The 15,550-nt window shown below is 51.1% G+C and overlaps 1 protein-coding gene across 1 annotated transcript; it reads right to left on the reverse strand.

Annotated features, from left to right (window-relative positions):
- Window positions 866-15,009, reverse strand: TP53 (tumor protein p53). Its single transcript, NM_213824.3, is given in 11 exon segments — window positions 866-1,477; window positions 2,265-2,371; window positions 3,237-3,310; window positions 3,407-3,543; window positions 3,862-3,971; window positions 4,195-4,307; window positions 4,397-4,583; window positions 5,026-5,280; window positions 5,366-5,387; window positions 5,524-5,625; window positions 14,898-15,009. Coding segments are annotated over 10 exon segments (1,161 nt in total). The 5' UTR covers window positions 5,598-5,625; window positions 14,898-15,009; the 3' UTR covers window positions 866-1,395.

Raw genomic sequence — 15,550 nt, forward strand, 5'->3', positions numbered from 1 at the left:
GGCCCCAGAAGCCCCTTTAGACCCTACTCCCCTCTCTCGGTCCTCAGGGAGGAGGCAAGGACGAACCATGTCCTTACCATCGGGCCACCCCTCCAAGCACTGGCTCAGGCAGAGTGGGTGATGGGGAGAGCTCGCCCCCAGCCCCCCTCCCTGGGAGCTGGCAGCACTGAGGAACAGAATGGGGTGGGGGGGTATGCTGGGCACCACAGGCTCAACCCTCCTCCCTACCCCAAGAAGCCCTTTGAAAGGTTTTCCTGGCAGAGTTTAAAGCCTCAATTCATTCCACTGGCTGGCATGAGGCCCAGATGAGGGGATGCCGGGAAGGCTCCAGCCCCCCATCCCTGCCCTCACCTTAGCCGCCCCCATTTCCTGGGGACCCCGGCTGGCAGGCCTCCCCCTGCCCTCGCTCCTCATCCAATAGCAGCCCCCCTCACCCCCCGCACCCTTGGGAACCCAGGTATCCTGGTCCTTCTCCGTGGAGCAGATGGCCACCCCAGAGGCTCAGGCTTGCTAAATCAGACATTTAAATCCCATAATCCTTGGTGAGAGGCTGAGAGGGGGCAGCAGCCCAATCCTAGAAGCAGGGAGCAGAAGACCTCGTGCCAGCCCTGGCGGGAGGGGAGGGCGGGGGACAGTCGGTTCCCAAGTTATGAATGGAGTCACCCCTTTTCTTGTTGTCATTCAGCTTGCAGACTGACCCAGTCTCCGGCCTTTGTTCTCCTCCTGGAACCCGGGCATTGGGCCCCCCACACATACTCCCCGATGACTCAGGTGGCTGCCTCCCTCCTCCCCCCACCCAACTCCTCTCCCCTGCACTGCGGGTCCCAGGCATCCTGCTCTGGCACCAACCCCTCCGACACACAAGTGCTACCACACTATTTTATTGGAAAATAAGAAACATATAAAAAGAAAACAATACATTATTTCATAAATTCTCCCAACCAGCATGGGGAGGGAGGTTATCAGGGAAAGGCACTCTTCTGCCTATTACGGTGGAGAACTGGGCTTCCGACCCAGTGTATGGCTGGTGGTAACCTGTTCCTGATACGCAGGAACATTTTCCTACCTCTCTGAACATTTTACCAATAAAACCCTTTAAAAACACACGGAAACAGCAACTATACTTTAAACTTTAAAAAAATGAAAAAAATTTAATAAAAAAAATACAAAAACCCTTAAAAAGCTAAGCCGGAAGGCCCCCAGTACCCCTTATCCACCCCCCACCCCCACCCCCGCAACCCACCAGTGCAGGCCAATTTCTTTAGCAGAGCCCCAGGCCAAGCATATAGAGGAATTCCAGGGCATTTCTAAGGCACACCTGCACCAAGCAGAGGTCTAAGCACCTGAGTCCCCAAAATGCCAGGGACTTCAAAAGGGGATGGGATGCAGGAGGCATCAGTCTGAGTCAGGTCCTTCTCTCTTGAACATCGGTTTTTTATGGCGGGAGGGAGACTGCCCCTTCTTAGACTTCAGGTGGCTGTGAGGAGAGAGGGGGAGAGGAGGGGATGATGTTATCCCAATGGGAGGCTCTGAGCCCCTCTTCCTGGAGCTGGGCTTTGCAAGGCCTGAGGCGGGAGGGAGGAGAATTTAAGTTAAAATGCTTAGAGTTCCCGCTGTGGCTCAGCTAGTAGCCATGAGGACACGGGTTTCATCCCTGGGCTCGCTAAGTGGGTTAAGGATCTGGCATTGCCGTGAACTGTGGTGGAGGTTGCAGATGCAGCTCGGATCCTGCATTGCTGTGGTTGAGGCATAGGCCAGTGGCTGCAACTCTGATTCCACCCCTAGCCTCGGAACTTCCATGTGCCGTGGTTGTGGCCCTAAAAAGACAAAAAAAAAAAAAAGTCACTGCCAACTGCAGACCTACTAACTGAGCACCTAGAGGTATTAACCTTGAAATTGCCCCCTTATCCCATGTGACAATGAGGAAACTGAGCCTGAGAAGGCGAATAACAAGGCCACACAGGACTCCTTAGTACTTTGTAGGGCTGAGGATCTGACCCCCCAGTGCTGAGTCTGACCCTCCCATGGCTATCAGGCCCCCATCTAAGACCCCAGCTCTGAGGGTCTAAGGGTTGCTAGAAGTGGGAAAGAAAACATCCCATGCCCCTGGGCTCAAGAGGCGTGTGGACCCCTGGAGGCAAGAAAGTGGAGGAATGTTGGACCCAACAGCAGGGGCTCAGCTGCCCTTTACCACCTGTAGGGTTAGAGTGGACCCCCGCGGCTTTCCAACGCAGGAATGCAAGGGAGGGACGCGGGTCACTCACCTGGAGTGGGCCCTGTTTTCCCCCGACTCCCTCGCAGTCTGGGCATCCTTCAGCTCCAAGGCGTCATTCAGCTCTCGGAACATCTCGAAGCGTTCACGCCCACGGATCTGTGGCAGGGAAGGGGTGGAGGAGCATTAGGCAAAGTCATAAGAACTACTTTTTTTTCTTTTTAGGGCCACATTCATGGCATATGGAAGCTCCCAGGCTAGGGGTCCAATCTGAGCTGTAGCCGCTGGTCTACACCACAGCCACAGCCACAGCCACGCCACACCTTTGGGATCCTTACCACTGAGGGAGGCCAGGGATCGAACTGGACTCCTCATGGATACTAGTCCAGTTCTTAACTCGCTGCACAAGGAAATTCTCACAAGAACTATTTTTATGCTCTCTTTAACAACTTTCTTTTTGGAAGAGGGTTCTTTAAAATGTTATGTTAGGGAGTTCTAGCCGTGGCTCAGCAGTAATGAACCGGACTAGCATCCATGAGCACACGGGTTCGATCCCTGACCTTGCTCAGTGGGTTAAGGATCCTGTGTTGCCGTGAACTCTGGTGTAGGTTGCAGAAGAGACTCCGATCCTGCATTGCTGTGGCTGTGGCAGAGGCCGGCAACTACAGCTCCGATTTGACCCCTAGCCTGGGAACCTCCATATGCAGAGGGTGCAGCCCTAAAAAGATAAATAAATAAATAAAGCCACTGTTTCAAGGCACTACTGCCCCCTGTTGGCAAATGCCCCAAATGCAGGCAAAGCAGTCAAGAAGAAATTAACATATGGAGTGACCCAAGTGAAACTTCAATCTCTCAAACCCGATAGATAATATGCACTACAAGAGTCAAGCCGATGAACAGACGAAAGGATGGCTAGAGAAACTGGGCATAACCTCACACCTGCTACCTTTGTAGCTTTTCTCCCCTTATCCAACCCCACTGAGTAAGAGCAGGAAACGGCCCCTCTCTCTCCCAGACTCGATACCTGGAGGGTGAAATACTCGCCATCCAGTGGCTTCTTCTTTTGCACTGGCGAGGAGCTGGTGCTGGTGGGCAGTGCTGGGAAAGAGGTGAGGAAAGGTGAGAAAAGAGTGCATTTTGGGCAGAACCGCCCCCTCCCTGTCCCCTCTACCCCTCCTGGTCCTGCCTGCTTACCTCGCTTAGTGCTGCCAGGGGGCGGCTCGGGGCAAGACTGGCCCTTCTTGAGGAAATTTTCTTCCTCTGTGCGGCGGTCTCTCCCAGGACAGGCACAAACACGCACCTCAAAGCTGTTCCGTCCCAGCAAGTTGCCACTACCCCGGGGGGAAGTAGGAGGCAGTGAGGAAAGCCAGCCCGGCCTCCCTGCTCTGTGAGCGGGGCCCCACCCCCTCCCCATCCCCCGCATCCTACGAGGAGCCTCAGCTCCAGCTGATCAAGAAGCCACAGGTAAGAGGGGTGCCAAAGCCGGGGAAAAGGGCACTGGGAGGGAGCAGCAGAGGGACGCAAAGTGGCTGCAGCCAGAGGGAAGGATGGCTGGAAGCCCGGGAGAAGGGGATGAGCGGCAGGGCCATGGAGACAGGCAGAGGCTGAGGAGGGGCCCGCCAGCGTGGAGGGCGGCGTGTGGCCCCTACCTGGCGTCTTCCAGTGTGATGATGGTGAGGATGGGCCGCCGGTTCATGCCCCCCATGCAGGAGCTGTTGCACATGAAGTTGTAGTGGATGGTGGTACAGTCAGAGCCGACCTGGGGGACGACACAGGCCCAAGGTGACCCTACTAGCCCCGGCAGGCCACTGGCCTCTGGGCGCCTCAGCTGTGGAATGGGGGTAACCCATCTGTTCTACCCGCCTCACGAGGCTGCGGCAGGTCAAGTGAGAAGGAGAAAGCCGCCCCATCTCCCACCAGGAAGGCCACGGACAAACCCCTCTGGCCCCCTCCTCCCGGAGACCCCAGGGGCCAAACCAGACCTCGGGCGGCTCGTAGGGCACCACCACGCTGTGTCGAAAAGTGTTTCTGTCATCCAAGTACTCGGCCCGTAAATTCCCTTCCACCCGGATGAGATGCTGGGGAGGGGCCAGACCTGAGAGCAATCGGGGGGTGGGGGTGGGAATGAGGGGTTTGGCAGCTCCGGCACCAGCCCTGTCCCACCCACAGCCCCCGCCCACTCACCATCGCTATAGTCAGAGCTGCGCTCATGGTGGGGACAGCGCCTCACCACCTCGGTCATGTACTCTGACTTCTTGTAGATGGCCATGGCGCGGACACGGGTGCCAGGCGGGGGTGGCGAGCTGACCCACAGCTGCACCGGGCAGGTCTTGGCCAGCTGGCAAAACAGCTTATTGAGGGCAGGGGAGTACTGCAGGAAAGGGAGGATGGAGAGCGAACAGAAGGTCAGAGGACAGGGAGCCAGCAGTCAAATGAACAGACGCTGCCTAAATACTGATTAGCAGCCAAGTGCTCGGTGGGGAGGGTAGCCAGAGATGGCAGGGTCGGGGGCTCCCTCCCAGAAGCTTCCTTACAAAAGCCAAGGAATGAATGAGTGGAGAGAAAAGAAAAAAAGTTCCATGGCCTCATGACAAATGCTGAAGAGTGTGATGGGAAGGATGAGAGGCCAAGGTCAAGTGGGAGTATTCAACTTTGGGACCAGGGTCCAAGGTCATAGACCAAATAGGTTAAACATAGAAAGCCTGACACAAAGCCAAAGGCTGCAGTGGAACCACGAAGTTCTAAACAGAAAAACCCGGGGGGATAGGGGCCAGGCACTGTCCCTACGAAGCCAGTCCCTCAAGGCCACTGACCGTGCAGGTTACAGACTTGGCTGTTCCAGAATGCAGGAACCCTAGACGGAAATCATAGCTGCCAGGGTAGGTCTTCTGAGAAGGGACAAAGGACGACAGGGGCCAGGAGGTGGCTGGTGCGGGGGCAGCTGGTGCGGGCGCTGTTGCTGCAGGAGGCGCTGGCACTCTGGAGGCGTCATCTGGATTTTCATCCAGCCAGTTCGTGACTGGGGACAGCAGCAGATCGTTCACTGCTGCCAGGGAGAGCTCAGAGGACTGCGGATGGATGGGAACAACAGGAGTCAGGAGGCCAGCCCCCCAGCCCCCCAGGCCCCTGCCCTTGCCGCGCCCCAGTCCTTACCAGCAGGTTGTTTTCAGGAAGCCTGGAAGACAAGGGCAGAGAGTCAGTATAGGTCTGTGCTTCCCAGAGGCCTCTACTGGGGTTGGGGGCTGGGGGCTGGTGGGGGGGGAAGCAAGGTTATTAGAAGACGGGCAGCCCTCCCTTGAGACTCCACTCACAGTTTCCACAAGTCTGAAAATGTCTCCTGACTCAGAGGGGGCTCCACGCCCAGCTCGGACTGCGACTCCTCCATTGCAGCTCCCTGGAGGGGAGTGTGGCCGCTGTGGGGAGAAAGGCCAGGATCCAGCCTGAGACACACCCAAGCCCCGAGGGAAGAGGGACCCCCTCCGTCCACACTCACCCGTGGTGAGGCTCTGCTGCTGGGGCAGCGCCCTGCCCTTCACATGCCAGGCTGCACCTGCCCCACCCCTCACCACGCACATCCCCGCGGGGAAAAGATAACCAGAGAGGGATTGTCCACCCTTCCACCACTGAATCCACAAGCCTTCCGCCACGTGTACCCATGTCTGCCCTCCTCTGTGGGAATCAGGATGAAGTAACTCAGCCCTGTCCCTCCACCGCGGTCAGGGCGGGGCAGGGGGAGATGCCTCCCTGGCCCCCCCACGTTCCCCCCTGCTCCCTTGGGGCCGGCCCCCCCCACCTTGGCATACAAATTCCTCACCACCCAGCCCCTGCCCACCTCTCTGATCTCATCTTCTAGCACCCTCTCCCTTCCCGATGCTCGAGCGGCAGTGGCTGCCCTTTCCTGCACGGCGGACCTTCGCTGGTTCATTTCACTCCTGGGAACAGTGGTCCTGCCATCACTGAAGGGCAAGCTCCTTCTCACTGGGACCCCATCCTGAGGGTCACACCTCAGCAGGGACCCAGACCGCTCGATCGATCAAGGACAGCCAGCCAAACTCTGTCACCTTATTCGAATTCAGGTCACCCTGTTGTTAGTGCTCCTCGTGCTTACACTACCTGCTGACCTTTCTCGCTCGCTCTGTGTGTGCTGCTGGGATATAAACTTCCTCAGGGCAGGGAAGCATCTCCTTCGCCAGCTATTAGCATACTGCCCTGCACCTGCTCGGGGCTCAGTCACCGTGGTGACTGAATGAATTGTTGTGCCCAGGCTGTGAGCTGGTTATCATTGGTCAAGGGTACGAGGGAGGACCGAGGGGTAGCTGTGTGGTCTGGGCCAGGGCCCCGCACTAGGCTATGCCTCTATCATCTCATCTCCCAGCTCAGCTTTCAAATGGTTTCATCATGCCATCTTTCTCGAAGCCAAATCTGTCATCAGCTTTGCTCAGAATTATGCTCGCTGCAAAAATCCCTGCCATTACTCTTCTCCTTCTGTGTTAATGTAATGGCACTGAAAACACCTCCCCACCGCCCCACCCGCAGCAAGCAGCTTTTTTTTTTTTTTTTTTTTTTTTAAAATGGCTGCACCCACGGCATATGGAGGTTCCCAGGCTAGGGGTCCAATCGGAGGTACAGCTGTCGGCCTACACCACAGCCACAGCCACACCAGATCCGAGCCACATCTGCGACGTACACCACAGCTCAGAGCAATGCCCGATCCTTAACCCACGGAGCGAGGCCAGGGATCGAACCTGCAACCTCATGGTTCTTAATTGGATTTGTTTCCGCTGTGCCACGACAGGAACTCCAACAAGCAGCTGTTTTCTAATCTCCTCTAATATTCACTCGCTCCTTTATGTTGACCTAGGGCCTGCTTTCTGCTTTATTTAGAGTGTGCAAACCCTTTCTACATGGGTTGTCTGTCTCGCTAAGCACACCTGATTCTTGACAGTCTCAGAGAGGTTAAGGGAGCAGCCTGCAATGCACAGGTTAGTGAAGGAGCTTTTACAAAAAACTGACCATTTGAATGCCTAGGATTAAGGATTAAGATGACTTTGCATAACGTAACTTTTGTCATCAGTTACGTCTAGAGGTGCAGATTTTAGCTGATGAAAGTCAGAGGCCGGCAAAGGGCCACTTATATAGCTCCCAATGATGACAGGGGACAGGCCATGAACGTGCACGAAGGAAGGCAAGAGGGGACAGCAGTGGGACTCTAAATATTTGCCTTGGGGGGAAGGACCAGGGTCCCCCTCTCTAAATTGAGGATAAAAATAACTTTGAGGTTTTTATGGAAGGGAGGCTTGTGTAAACAGAGATGGGGCTTAGAAGTCGGAAGCCCTGGGTTTGATGTTGTATCATCACTTAAATTCACTGCATGATTTCACTCATCAAAGCTCCCAGGGCAAAGATGGCAGAGCACGGGCTCTAGAGGCAGATGCGCTAGGCCTGCATCCCAAGCTCACCATGGAATAGCTGTGTAACTTTGGGCGGTTGCTTAACGTCTCTGTCCCTTAAGTGTCCTCAGCTCTAAGATAGTACTCCAGTTATTAAGGGAAATGTAGCGTTGAGAAAAGGGCCAGATATATATATACGTTTTTAGGGCCATACCTGTGGCATATGGAAGTTCCCAGGCTAGGGGCTGAATGAGAGCTAGAGCCGCCAGCCTACGATACAGCCACAGTAACTCGGGATCCGAGCCATGTCTGCAACCTACACCACAGCTCAGCTCATGGCGACACCGGATCCTTAACCCACTGAGTGAGGCCAGGGATCGAACCTGCGTCCTCATGGAGCCCATTCGGGTTCGTTACTGCTGAACCACAGTGGGAACTCCTGGTTCTCTATTATTGAGAGCGAGAGCTCTGTGATTGCAGGGGGGTGGGGTTTTTGTGGTTCTGCCCACATCTGTGCTAGCTCACTTCTTTCCCGCAACCCCGTGTTCAATAAACCCGTGGGTATGTGGGCTGTCGGGGGATGGTGGGTCAGGGTCTCAGGCCCACTGAGGGGGAGACAGCCCCATGGACATAGGAGGTGTCTCTCCCTCAGTGGCTGGTAGCAACTAAATTTTCAATGTTCTTTTCTCTAGGAAACCTCTTCAGAGTAGGTGCTTTCCATGGGTCTGAACATCAGGGGGTCATGATCTTAAACTGTCAGAAGAGGAACCAGACTCTCCGGCTAAGCTGATCGGGGCGGCAGCCAGGTGGGAAGGCAATAAACTCGGCTGGACTCAAAGGCAGGGCAGGCCTGCCCATTATCAGAACAACAAGGCTGCTGCGAAAACAGACCCTATCTGGACCCACAGCTTTCGCTGGCTTATCTCATTAATCCTCTCAAAAAGCCAGTGAGGCAGGTGCTGTATCATCAGAGGAGGGAACTGAGGTTAAAGGAATTACTCAGGCCCAGAAAGCTCCCAAGGGGCAGAGGCAGGAATATGAACCTGGGCTATCCGAGGCCACAGCCAAGCCCTACGTTTCATTTTTATTTTTGCCCTCACCTGTGGCATGCAGAAGTTCCCGGGCCGGGGATCGAAGCTGCGTCACAGCAGTGACAACGGCCAGGTCCTTTAACTGCTGGGCCACCAGGGAACTCCCACACCCAAGCTCTAAATAACGGCTCCCCTGGCTTCACCCAGAAGTCTGATGGAAAAAAACATCTGGCTGAAAGCCATGTGATAGGGGAAAAAACAATTGATTCTGGGAAGAAACAAGGCAGCCTCTGGTAAAACTGAAAACACATACATCTTACTACTTAGCAAAACCACTTTTAGATGGACTCCCTGGAAAAATGGTTGCAGGCGGCAGGAGCAGGAGCCTTGCCCCAAAATGTTCATGTCATCGTTGTTCCTGATGGCAGGTGACAAGAAACAACCTTATATCAGTAGGGAGGAGATAAAGGAAACACGGTGTGTTCACTCACAGGAGAAATTTACTGCAGTGGTTTAGGGAAGTGAATTATCTGTATGTGGAACCAGATACAGCTCAGAAACACATGGGGTGAAAAGATAATTTGCAAGAAAAAAAGCAAAACACAGTCATTTTAATTTAATTGTGAAATCAAAAAATATACAATGACTATTGCTTATACACATATGCACGTGAAATTATAAAGATAGGCAAGAAGAATAAAAATTCACAAAATCCATGATAGTGACGTTCTCAGGGAGAGGAGGGATGTGTGCTTATGATACTAGGAGTATAGTCAAAGGGAGTTTTAACTTTATTAACAAAGAAAAATTTAAAAAGACGGCATCCAGAAGTTCCCTGGTGGCCTACTGGTTAAGGATCTGGCGTTGTCACTGCTGTGGCGAGAGTTCAATTCCTGGCTTGGGAACTTCTGCATGCTGTGGGTGTGGCAAAAAAAAAAAAAAAAAAAAAAAATCCATACATTAAAATATGGACAAAATATTAAGTGTTAAAATTATTTGGTGGTGGAGTTCCCATCATGGCTCAGTGGTTAACGAATCCGCCTGGGAACCATGAGGTTTCGGGTTCGATCCCTGGCCTTGCTCAGTGGGTTGGGGATCCGATGTTGCTGTGAGCTGTGGTATGGGTTGCAGATGCGGCTTGGATCCCGTGTTGCTGTGGCTCTGGTGTAGGCTGGCGGCTACAGCTCTGATTAGACCCCTAGCCTGGGAACCTCCATGTGCCGTGGAAGCGGTCCAAGAAATGGCAAAAAGACAAAAAGACAAAAAAGAAAAAATTTTGGTGGGGAAATATGTTGTTACTCTTGTATCTGTCTGCATTTTTCCAAAATAAAAACATCTAAAAAAGAAAGATAAACAAACATTATGGAAAATTTTAACCTCATAAAAAAGTAAACAGAATAATGTCCCCCCATTTACCCACATCTAAGCTTCAAGAATAATCAACATTCTGCGTTATTGTCTCATCTATACCCCTAGCCACTCTCCACAACCACACAAAGCTTTGTGAGGCCAAATGTATATCAGTTGAAATGCCATCAGACTGTTTTTTGTTTGTTTTTCTTTTTTCACAGCCACACTTGCTGCATATGGAAGGAAGTTCCCAGGCTAGGGGTCCAGTCACAGCCCGCCTATGCCACAGACAGAGAAACGCCAGATCTGAGCCATGTCTGCAACCTACAGGGCAGCTCATGGCAACACCAGATCCTTAAGCCATCAGGCAGGGCCAGAGATTGAAGCCGAGTCCTCATGGATACTAGCTGGGTTCTTTACTGCTGAGCCACAATAGAAACGCCACTTAATTTTATAGTAATCTTGAAGACAGGTGTTTTAAGACCTCCAACTCTGCACTATTTATTGTTTCATTTTGGAATCAGCTTGGCAACTTCCACAAACAAGCCTGTGAGGAGATATATATATCTTTTTTTAATTTTTTTAATTTTTAATTTTATATATCTTTTTTTAATTTTTTTTTGGCCACACACACACACGACATTGGAAGATCTAGGGCCAGGGATCGAATCTGAGCCACAGCTATGACCTATGGCACAGCTGTGGCAACACTGGCTTCTTAAACTACTATGCCACAGTGGGACCTCCAAGCCTGGTAGGGTTGTTTTAAAACACTGAATTAAATACTTTTTATTTTTATTTTTTTGTCTTTTTGCCTTTTCTAGGACTGCTACCGTGGCATATGGAGGTTCCCAGGCTAGGGGTCTAATCAGAGCTGTAGCCGCCGGCCTATGCCAGAGCCACAGCAATGTGGGATCTGAGCCACATCTGCGACCTACACCACAGCTCACGGCAATGCCGGATTCTTAACCCACTGAGCCAGGCCAGGGATTGAACCCGCAACCTCATGGTTCCTGGTCGGATTCGTTAACCACTGAGTCACGACGGGAACTCCACCATGTTTTTCAATGCTATTGTAAATAGCATTTTTTTTTTTTTTTGGCTGTGCCCGTGGCTTGCAAAAGTTCCCTGCAGGGATCCAACCCCAGTCACAGCAGTGACAATGCCAGGTCCTTAACCCATCAGGCCACCAGGGAACTCCTGGAATTGTTTTTAAAATTCATTTTTTGACTTCAGATTCAAGGTTGCTACAAAAATAAAATTTCCGCATATTGCTTTTCAAACTTGTAACCTTGCTATAATCACTTTGTGTACACAATTATAGCATCTGAATAAAGCAATGTTTTCTTTTGCAACTGTTAACATTTACTTTCGTTTTTTTGCTTTTTAGGGCTGCACCCACAGCATACAGAGGTTCTCAGGCTAGGGGTCGAATCAGAGCTGTAGCCGCTGGCCTACGGCCACAGAAATACCAGATTCGAGCAGAGTATGTTACCTACACCACAGCTCAGTGCATAGTATTCTTAACCCACTGAGCAAGGCCAGGGATCAAACCCACAACCTCGTGGTTACTAATCGGATTGGTTTCCACTGTGCCACAACAGGAACTCCTACGTCTTTTTCTTTTTGGCCCCACCCGAGGCACATGGAAGTTCCTGGGCCAGGGATTGAACTCATGCCACAGAAGTGACCAGAGCTGCTGCAGTAACAATGGCTCCTTAACCTGCTACGCTGCAAGGGAATTCTTTCTTTTTCTTGCCTGGTTAAGACCTGCAGTTTATAATGCTGAAGTGGTGAGAGTCAAATCCTTTTCTAGTTCCTGACCTTAGAGAAAAAGCATTCAGTCTGTCACTATTAGGTATGGTGTTAATGCTAACCTGACTTGGGGAATGCTCTTTTTTTTTTTTTTTTTTTTGTATTTTCTAGGGCTGCACCCAAGGCACATGGAGGATCCCAGGCTAGGGGTCTAATCAGAGCTATAGCCGCCGGCCTACCCCACAGCCACAACAACTGGGATCCGAGCCGTGTCTGTGATCCACACCACAGCTCACACAGCAACGCCAGATCCTTAACCCACTGAGCAAGGGCAGGGATAGGACGCGAAACCTCGTGGTTTCTAGTCGGATTCGTGAACCACTGAGCCACGACAGGAACTCCCTAATTTGTTAATTTCTTATGGCTCATAGATCTAAATGTAAAACCTAAAACCACAAAGGTTCTAGAAGAAAATATAAGAGAATATCTTCATGATCTTGGGGTTAAGATTTCCTAAACAGGCCAAAACAAACTAACAAGAGAAAAGAATCTTCTGCTACTCTTAGGGCTCTTATAGGCAAGCAACAGGCTAGGAGAAAACACATGTATCCGACAACAAAAAATATTCCATCCAGAATACACAAATAATTCCATCAACTCAATAATACAAAAAGCAAATAAACCAATGTTTAAAATGGGGAAGACTTGAATAGCCTCTCTCTCTCTCTCTTTTTTTTTGGTCTTTTTAGGGCAGCACCTTCGGCACATGGAAGTTCCCAGGTTAGGGGTCCAATCAGAGCTGCAGCTTCCGGCCTATACCACAGCAGGGCTGGATCCTTAACACATTGAGTGAGGCCGGGATTGAATCCGCAGCCTCATGGATACTAGTCAGGTTCATTACCCTGAGCCACAAAGGGAACTCCTTGAACAGCCTCCTGACATATGACACAGAAATGGCCATTAAGCACAAATTGCTGAACACAGTTAACAGAGAACTGCAAATTAAAACCACAGTGATATGCCACATTAGAACCACTGACAAACCAAACACCGAGGCAGGATACATCTTGCTGGTGGAAGTGTAAAATGGTACAACTACTTTGAATAATGAGAATCTTTTATTTAAAAAATTTTTTGTATGGTCGCACCTGTGGCACATGGAAGTTCCCGGGTAAGATCCTTAACCCACTGAGCCAGGCGTGGATGGAACTTGCACCACAACAGCCACTTGAGCTGCTGCAGAGACACCAGGTCCTTAACCCTGTGTGCCACAGTGGGAACTTCAGAATTTTTAAATAAAATTTAAAAACGCATAGATGTATTCCCTACTCTATGACTTAGTAATTCTACTCCTAAGTATATATCCAAGAAACATAAAAACATATGACCACAAAAAGAACTGTACAAGAATGTCAAGAGCAGCTTTATTAAAACTAATCCCAAACAGGAAACAACTCAAAAGGCCACCACGAGGAGAATGGATAAACAATGGATGGTTTATTCATCCAGTGCAACACATTAAATGAAAAGGAGCAAGATACTGATACACCACTGACACATGCAATAAAATGGGTGCATTACAAAGATTTTGCTGAAGGAAAGAAGTCTGACACAAACGAGCACGACCTGTATGATTCCATTTATAAAGCAGTTCTCCAACAGGCAAAACTATTCCATGAGGACAGAAATCAAAATGAAGGTGGAGGGTTAAAGATAAACTGGAAAGAAGCATGAGACTTGTATTTTGATAGGAGGTGAGTGTAAATGCTACCTCGATTTAGAAAAAAAGCGCGTAAGTACCGCCCACAGAGTCTGATTCGCAGCAGGTGCGAGGTAGGCGACCGCGCCCTAAATGGTGAAGATGCCCCAGGAGAGCATTCGACGGACTCCGCGCGGGGTCAAGCCGCCTCCCGCAGGCGAGAACTAGCCGGGACCGGAGGGCTGCACTTGGGAGCTCCGTCCCCGCCCCTCTCCAAGCCCCGCCCCTTCCGCTTTCACGACGTTCATTCTGCGTCCGAAAATGGGGATGGCTCAGCCCAAAGCCGGATACAGAAGAAATTGTTTCTCTGCCACAAACAAACAACCCCATCGTTATGCTTTTTTATCGTTTAAATCTCAGATGTACCCATTCTCGAAGATACCCAAGGTTTGCCTTCTGATATTTAAAGAAAAGAAAACCGCCCCAGGCAATGGTAGCGTCCGCCTGGTTAGCAGACAACCAGGAAGGAGCACACCATTCACAAGAGGGGGAGGGACTGAGGTTTGCATCATAACAAATGCTTTTTCCTTCCCAAAAGCGGTGGCTAAGTAGTCCATGAAGGACAAAAAAAAGGTAGAGGGGGTTAACAGCCCCTTGCAGCAAGCAATAGGAACCAGTTTAAAAGACCTTTTCTCTTTCTACTTCCCTCACATCGGGTGAATAGTGGGCTGTTCCGAAGAAAAGAAACCGGAAATGCTCCTGCGAGTGGCAGAAATGTAAATGCAGAGCCAAACAATAACAGGGCTCCCGGGCCTCTCCGGCCGGGTTACTCCTCCGAGGCTTCGCGGGCAAACCTCTTGTTTAGCATGTCCCATTTCCACAACTGACAGCCTTTAAATGGACTTTCTCCATCCTGAGGCGCTGAAGGCCAGTTGGAAAGTTCACTCAAGAAAGGACAAAGGTCCGGAAGTTAGCACCTTGGACTTCCCGGAGCACTCCGGATAACCACTTCGGAATGGAGTCCAGGGTTCCACTGGGATGCCATACGCACTAAAATCTCGAGCCATAAATCCCCAAAGTTCCAAGATCCCAAAGCCTCGGACCTTGATGCTTTGTGTGTCTTATTAAGGGCTCCCCCACACCGGGTACTGAAATGGGGTGGTGGCGGTGGTGGGGAAGAACCCCTTAGGCAGGCTCAAGTTTTCCCCAAAGCCCCACTACCCGGCGCAGGTGTTCAGCTTTTTAGTTCGGTTGGTCCTAACATCCCTATCATCTACACTCAGGCCTCCCAACATTGCATTCCTCTGTTGATGCCGCTAGAAGAACTTCCATTTCCCCCCCCCCCCCAAATCACTAAATCTTTCGCTCCACCTCCATCCTCCTTTCTTCTGAGCTGAAAATACACAGACCCGAGAGCCCATGACTCATAGAGTATTCATCAGGCTCAGTTAAGAGCTTACCCGAAGCTCAGGAGAGCGTGTCACTGTCCTGGGATGCACGCTCGAGACGGGACGTCAGGTGACCCCGGAGACCAGCAGCTACCTGCGCCAAGGATGGTGGCCCTGGACTTTTGAGGAGCTCAAAACTTTTAGCGCCAGTCCGAGCACATGGGAGGGGAAAATCCCAATCCCAGCAACCATCGCGAGACTCCTGGCACAAAGTCGCCATGACAAGTAAGGGCAAGCAATTACCCTGCGGGCGGTGGCGACGGACGGAGGTGGTGAGGGTGAGGGGAGTCAGGATTCCTGCTGTGTTGGTTTTGTAGCTACTGACAGTTTGCGGTGAAGAAATTCGACAACCCAGATCTGTGAGAACAGAATTGGTGGAAACCATTTTGAAAGACTTGTCCCCGAGTCAGACATGAAGGTGAAAGAAAGACAGCCTTTGCACCTTTTGCCTGGAACTCTGCTCTCCCAGATGGCTGGATAGTTCCTCATTAGCTAAAATGTCAATTTTTAGGAAGACCTTCCTTAATGTTCCAAGCTAACGTATTCTCCTAGTTACGTTGTATCACACTGTCTTGTTTAATTTCCTTCCTAGACCCTATCACGTTTTGAAATAATTTGTTCCTTGCCTTCAATACACAGCAACCTAAGCGTTAGGAGAGCAGAGA

The sequence above is a fragment of the Sus scrofa genome, chromosome 12 (genome assembly GCF_000003025.6).
Source record: "Sus scrofa isolate TJ Tabasco breed Duroc chromosome 12, Sscrofa11.1, whole genome shotgun sequence".
NCBI classification, from domain to species: Eukaryota; Metazoa; Chordata; class Mammalia; order Artiodactyla; family Suidae; genus Sus; species Sus scrofa.